At 29.7% G+C, this 7,562-nt stretch overlaps 1 protein-coding gene across 1 annotated transcript; it reads left to right on the forward strand.

The window, feature by feature from the left end:
• Positions 1-2,862: 2,862 nt before the first annotated feature.
• LOC109814941 (aquaporin PIP2-2) lies at positions 2,863-6,325 on the forward strand. The gene is made up of 4 exons (XM_020379484.3): positions 2,863-3,292; positions 3,814-4,109; positions 5,537-5,677; positions 5,904-6,325. Exons 1-4 carry the CDS (start codon positions 2,986-2,988, stop codon positions 6,021-6,023), a joined length of 864 nt encoding a protein of 287 aa, XP_020235073.1. The 5' UTR covers positions 2,863-2,985; the 3' UTR covers positions 6,024-6,325.
• The last annotated feature ends 1,237 nt before the right edge of the window (positions 6,326-7,562 follow it).

Here is a 7,562-nt window from a genome sequence, read left to right on the forward strand (position 1 = left end):
GATTTGATTTAGAAAACTAATTAAGCTTTTGAAAAGTAATTTATATTCATTCATCCAAAATAATAGAACTTATTTATTTAGATAAAACACTAAAATTAACATGAAACACTACTTCTAAAAGTATATAAAACCATTTTTAAAATCACTTAACCAAAGTTTTTAAAATTTGATTAGTGAATTGATAAAAGGACTTGTTCAATATTTAATGATTTAATATTACAAATGTTTTTTTATTAGTAATCGCGATTGATTTGATAACGATTAAATAAATTATTCTAGTTTCTATTTTACTTTAAATAATATTAAATAAAAATACTATAATATTAAAAAATAAACTTCACTTGTAAATATTATTACTCTAAGTCAAAACTTATCGTATTATAAAATTAAACCTAAAATCAAATCAAATATGTCGTGATATTTAAATTTAACAACACATAGTAATATTAATAATTAAAATTAAAATTAAAATTTTAATAAATATAGTTATTTTAACTATCTATTTCTATGATATTATATTTTTTTAGAGAACCGATGATGACTTGTTTTCTTAGTTTTAATGTGATTTACTATATTTTTTGGGCTAGTTCTTTGCTTTTGAGAGTTGACTGAATTGGTTTAATAACAACTTAAAATTATTTGGGAGAGTAAAAATAGGTTAGACTAAAAAAAGGTTTTGTTTAAATAAGTCTTACTTGTTTAAGAATAAATAAATAAAGGCTAAGTCGATGTATTACTTGTCATAGTTTTTTTTTTTATAATTTGATTTGAATTATTTTAAAATTAGTCTATTAGCTCAGTTGAAAACTTATTTCATAATAAAATTTTTAAATACGTATGATATTTATAATGTGCCAATCAACTAATAGTAAAAAAAACACTGAAAAAATTATAAACTATGATAATTGAAACTACTACTCTATCCATGGTACTCAAGAAAAAATAGGTTGGTTAGTTATGATAAGAGTTGAAGCTGACATATTTATATTATATAAGATAATTTAAGGTCAAGTATAGTTTTTATGATAAGTAAATATTAATAAAGTATAAATTTATCCTTTGATAAATTTATAAGCTTGACTTTTCAATATATTTAAACATGCTAAATATTTGTAAATATAATTTTAATATAATAAAATTCGACAAGTTTATATTTTTTTTAATATAAACTGACTCATTAAAATTAACATTTTAAATGGTCTCAAGCCTAACCTTCATAATTAAATTTGTTTTATAAAAGCATTAACATATTTGAAAAAAAAAAAAACAAAAACTATCTTAACTTGCTTTTATTTGGAATAATTATAATTATAATTATTTTATTTTTGTCAATTTATAATTTACGTCAATCTATTTAAAAATAGAAACATTTAATTTTTATTTTAAAAAATATAAATTTTGTTTTTACTTCTAATTTGATATTTATTAATCGTAAATTTTGAATATTACTAAAACTCCTTTTATGTTTTTTTTATTTAAAAATTTAATCATTGTACGAATAAATATTAAAACTTAATAATTAAGAAATGTGAATCTAGTAGAAGAATGAAAATTCTATATTTTTAAAATTAAAGATACTAAATATCTTTATTTTAAAATTTAAAAAATTAAAATTATAAATTAATAAAAATAAATAAACCAAAAATACAATTTAACCTTTTCATTTTAATACTAATAGTAATTTTGAATAATACTTTTTTTTAATACTATACTCATTAGTTGAAATAATAAGAATTTTAATTTTCTTTAAATATAATCTTAAATTTAAATACACAACACTTAGATTCAATTGTTATTATTTTAAATTTAACTACCGGATTTAGATTCAATTATTATTATCGTTAATATAATATTTTTATTGATGAACTTTTTAGAAATAATTTCATATTATTAAACTAAAAGTAACGTAGCTTTTAAAAACTAAGAGCTCTAGACAATAAAATAAATAAAGATTTAATGATAATATTTAACATGTGAAACAATTTTACATCATCATTCACTATAATTAATATAATTATTAAGTGTGTTAATTTTTATAACAATTATCTAAAAAAAATATAAAAATGATTTTTAATTAGTTGATTATGGAAAAAATTTACATAATAATTATAATGACAACAATTTCAAATTAACACAATAAAGTTGAATATAGTTGGTAAATTTATAGTCAGATTTAAAACCCACAATTTACGTTTCACATCTGAAATTACTTTTGGAATGAAACTTAAAGATTCTAAACAAGCAAAAAGAAACATAATTTTGAGTTGGAAACCTGAATTTGGTTCTGAATAACTTCTACACATGTCTAACAAGCAAATAAAGACAGCATAAAACACAAAATACCTTGCGATAAAATGATTAAAGCCGCAGAATAATCTTACAACTTGTAGAAGTTTGCAGAAAGTCCCAAAACCCGTGATTGCTTTGGCTACACCCAACTACTCTACCATCATATGCAGATTCTGAAGACACGAAAAATGACAAAAACAAAACAAATAAAATATATGCAAATGAAAAAGAAGGGAGTGGCAAGTGAGTGAGGGTCGGTGAAAGCTAAAACCATAACCAAACCCTTCTTTTTTCTTCCTTTTTTTGAATATAATTATTTAAATATACTAAATTGGATATTTAAAAGTAAAGTCTCTCGTACTTCATTCTTACAAATAAAAATAATAATTAATAATACTCTACTAAAAATAATCACCTAAATTTCTCACATATTAGTAAAAAAAAAAAAACAGATACTTTATATCAGTAGTATTATTAAAGCAAAATAGGACAGATCACATTAACAGAGAAAAATAAAAGCTTTTAGAATAAAAAATTGGTGTGATCCTGGGTCTGCACCAGCATATATACCCCTTCTCTTCTCACTCTCATCCACACTTCCCCATTAGCTTCCTCAACCAAAGTTTCTTCCTTTTTCTGCTCTCTGCCTTCTCTGACACCTTAGGTTTCTCGTAGAGTGTGTTGTGGCAAGAGGGTATGGCGAAAGACGTTGAGGTTACTGAGCGTGGCTCCTTCTCTGGCAAGGACTACCATGACCCTCCACCAGCACCCCTCATTGATGCTGAGGAGCTCACAAAGTGGTCATTCTACAGGGCTCTCATTGCTGAGTTCATTGCCACTTTGCTTTTCCTCTACATCACTGTGCTCACAGTGATAGGGTACAAGCACCAGAGTGACCTCAAGGCTGGTGGTGATCTTTGTGGTGGGGTTGGCATTCTTGGCATTGCATGGGCCTTTGGTGGCATGATCTTCATCCTTGTTTACTGCACTGCTGGGATTTCAGGTTGCTTTTCTTCTCCTTTCCTCAGATCCATTTGCTTCAATGCACATGAAAAAAGAAAAAAAAAAAGTATCTTGTCACTTGTCTTGTTTGCTTCATGTTTGTTTTTTTTGGGCAAATTCTTACCTTTTTTTTTTTTTTTTTCCATTGTCACACTTTCATGTCTTGGTTGTCTGAAAAAAATTGTTTACTTGTAGAGAGTTTCTTGGTTGAATTTTATGTTTCTTTGTTGGAGATTTCACGTGTACTGGTGGTATAGCTGTATAGTGTACATAAGTCGGGAGAAATTTTTACCTTTTGACCTGATTTTGTAAGCTTTCCAGTTCTAAGATCCTTGGCCTCCAAATTTAAAGGGATTTAGTACTTTGGTTTTATTTATCATTTTGTAACCATGTTTTTCAGCCTCCGAATAGAGGGGTTTCTGTTTTTGGAAAATTTTTTCCTCTAGTAATTGTTTGTTCAGAGTTAGCATGGAAGTTTTAGCTCTTGTTCACCTGGCTAAGAAGTTTTTTTGGGGGTTGCAGGGGGTCACATTAACCCAGCAGTGACATTTGGGCTGTTCTTGGCTCGCAAGGTGTCGTTGATCCGAGCTATTATGTACATGGTGGCTCAGTGCTTGGGGGCTATCTGTGGAGTTGGGTTGGTCAAGGCCTTCCAAAAGTCATACTTCAACAAGTATGGTGGTGGGGCTAATTCCCTCGCTGATGGCTACAACAAAGGCACTGGATTGGGTGCTGAGATCATTGGCACCTTTGTTTTGGTCTACACTGTCTTCTCTGCCACTGATCCCAAGAGGAATGCTAGAGATTCCCATGTGCCAGTACGTTTTCAATCATTTTTCTCACTATTAGTTTCTGTTTCTGATTCTGTGCCCTTGTTTTAGTTGGATGTATGAATAATAATGCATGAACTGTAGAACATGATGTTACTGCCTGAGTTGTGTTGAATATATTTGTTGAATGGAATAGTATATGACCATGTGTTGAGGGAGAGACAGTATTGATTTTCTAAATTAACAAAGTTTGATCTGGTTTACTTTTTAGCCCTTTGGTTAAACATTGATTACGCCTTTTTTATTTTATTTTATTTTATTTAAGTTTAATTATACTTAAGAAACTTGTAGATTCATAAACTTTATCTTTTAGTTCTCGTACTTAAAAATGTACACATTTAATCCCTATACTAACCTATTTTGTTTCCTTTTAATTGCTCTCATTTTTTTAGAGTCTAAAATGTGAAATTTATGTAATATGTAATTATAAAGACTAGAAAAAAATAAAAATGGTATGTACAAGGATTAAAATGGAATGTTTTTTAATTATAAAAACTGAAAAGTAAAGTTCATTGAACTGTAGGGACCACGAGAGTAATTAGACCTTTTTAAAATATGGTAAATAGTTTTTAAGACCGTGTGATATCTGGTTGCCCCTTGGTGTAGGAAAAGAAAATGGTGTGCTTCAATAATTAAACCTATATGTTTGTTGGGCAATGTTTCGATATTCATGGCTTTTTCCAGTTTTCTTGCTTTGCTTCTTGTAGTCAACTTCTTTGATTGTTAGTTTTCCAAATTGAAAGTGCCATAATTAATTTCTCAGTGTACACATCTTTGATTTGTCTAGGCATCCTACCTAGGGTGGTGAAACTATCCCTTTCTTTCAGCATAATTTCTAAATGAAATGATGATATTAATGAGGTGTAACAGTAGCGTGCGCTTGTGGAACATGGGTCCCCTGTGCCTTACGCATGAGTTTGTGGTGGTGGTTGAATTTCATGGCCAGCACATAATTATATGTTTATATAATTTCTTCCCAGTTCGGAGAAAAGTGGATTCTACTTTGTTCTTTGAAAAGCAAACCGTATCCATGTTAATATCTATTCGTAAAGGACTTAGAGTGTCTAAGTTTTAAGATTTTAAAGTGTTCATAATTATGTCTATGATGCATGTGTCATTTTCCCAAGGCTGGCAATTTTAGTGGGAATTTCCAGCTTCACCTGAATTTGTCAATTATCCGCTAGGGTGCCCAAATAAAATGCCTTTAAACCACATTTTCTAATTCAAAACATGATGAAATATGGGCTTCACATGTAAGCATGCCCCATCTGTCACAACTCAATTGTCTATTGTTTGTCACTACCGATATATTTTTTCTATTAGTTTGGATTCATGTGTTTGGAATAACTTTGCATCAACAGTATCTACTTTGAATCAATCACATCAGATTCTTATTGTGCTTTATTCTGCATTAGGTTTTGGCTCCACTTCCCATTGGATTCGCTGTATTCATGGTTCACTTGGCCACCATCCCAGTCACTGGCACTGGCATCAACCCTGCTAGGAGTCTTGGAGCTGCTGTTATCTACAACCAAGATAAGCCCTGGGATGACCATGTGAGTATTGCTATTGTTGTTACTGTGCCTTAATTTGTAACTGGCGTTGAGCCTGTTAAGTTAGAATTATTTTTTAGAACTTTTTTACCGGAAAAAAGTTTTTCATTTTTAGTATAGTAACTCTGAGACGCCCTTCTACATTTGTATCTAACTAGAGTCTTTGTCAAGTTGTCTACTAAGAAAAGATTAGCTTTATCTGATATATTGTTCTCTTTTGTCTGGTCAGTGGATCTTTTGGGTAGGACCATTTATTGGGGCAGCAATTGCAGCATTCTACCACCAGTTCATCTTAAGGGCTGGTGCAGTTAAGGCTCTTGGATCATTCAGGAGTAACCCCAATGTTTGAGTTGTCTCCCTCTTCATGATGATGGCCTTGTTGGTGGAAAGAAGATAATTGGAGAGATGGAGTTGGATATTGCAGGTTTAATAATTGGAAATGGTTTTGCCTTGTATTTGCAACTTTTCTTTGACCCTCTCAATTATGCCTTCAAGATTGTGGATAAGTGTAGATTAAAGTCTCTTTCATGACAGGGGGAGCCTTTTGCACTTTCCTCTGTATTCCCTTTAGTGTGTCATTTTTCTTTTTAAGTTATTCTCTTCTGTCATCCTTGTACTCATATTTATGGAAAACTATTTTTAAAATTTTAAGTATAGGTTCCTGCTTTTACTACATTACTATCAGCAATGCAGAAAACCTACAAAAGAAAGGACAGAGAAAATACATTTAATGCAATATGCGTTATTGCTAAATCTGCACACCATTTTAACCAAAGCTGAAAACATTGTTTATCCAAAGACATGCACACTAATTAACGTTTGTTTTAAGCAAAAATATGACAAATGTTAAGTGGTCTGTGATCAATAAAATTTCTTAATCGATGGCACTATCCTCTTTAATGTGCTCACCAACTATATAATATCGAAAATTGCTTCTTTTAATGCCCTAATGTATCAAAGTGGCATGCATGATGCTTACTGAAAAGTAAAACCACTACGTGCGTAGTCTAGTCATAGCATTTTCAGCATCTGAAGTAGGCTTCCTCGTCATTAATAATTGGAACTACTTTTTAATACTGGAACTATGCTATGCTTGAACTACAAAATGCAACGAATCCCACAACTTAACTCAGGATCAGGAATCAATAGGGTTTTGAAATCTATTACAACATCAGTTACTTGTGTTATCATTTTTTGGCTCAAGAAAATATAAGCATATTAGGCTCATCAAGTTACAGTAATTCCTTGGAAGAGTTTTTCCGACGAGTTTTTTTTATTTTTATTTTTATAATTGTTTTAGTTCTCAACAAATAGACAGTTTTAAACTGAACAATTTTTCAACCCACTTTGAATGGTTTTTTGTTTCGTTCTTTAAAACTAGTAAAAAGACGGAAACCTTTAGTTTTCAACCACAATACTTATCACACCACAATGATACATAAATTTTTGTCATTTTTTTTCCCTTTCAACATAACAATTTTTAGTTCACTCTTATAAGAGATAATATAACTGTATAGGTGTTAATTAGTAGAGAGTTATTAGTTTTTTTCTAAACAGAGAAAAATCTCAACTAATTAGCACCTATACTATTATATTATATCTCTAATAAACTTCTCCATAATTATTATAAGAGAAGAAAAATAACAATGTAACATGAATTGAGCACCCATCATCTAAAATGAACCTACACAGTTAATTTTTTTCAAGTTATATGAGGAAGCTTTTATAAAAGTTAAATGCGTTCGAGTTATTATAAATTGTTATGAACTAAAAAAAAATTCTTTTTACGTATAAAGATAAAAGAATATAAACAAAAACACTATAAAGAAAAGGAAAAAAAAAATCACATCATTTATGTAACCTTGTTCACCTCTTGTGTCTACCTCCA

This window comes from Cajanus cajan, chromosome 7 (assembly GCF_000230855.2).
Source record: "Cajanus cajan strain Asha chromosome 7, NIPB_CcT2T_4, whole genome shotgun sequence".
NCBI classification, from domain to species: Eukaryota; Viridiplantae; Streptophyta; class Magnoliopsida; order Fabales; family Fabaceae; genus Cajanus; species Cajanus cajan.

Excerpts from the sequence above, each read along its gene's own strand:
- LOC109814941 (XM_020379484.3), top strand. The coding sequence starts at position 2,986 with ATGGCGAAAGACGTTGAGGTTACTGAGCGTGGCTCCTTCTCTGGCAAG. Across the intron at positions 3,293-3,813 it reads CTGCACTGCTGGGATTTCAG|GGGGTCACATTAACCCAGCA; the intron begins GTTGCTTTTCTT and ends TGGGGGTTGCAG. Across the intron at positions 4,110-5,536 it reads CTAGAGATTCCCATGTGCCA|GTTTTGGCTCCACTTCCCAT; the intron begins GTACGTTTTCAA and ends ATTCTGCATTAG.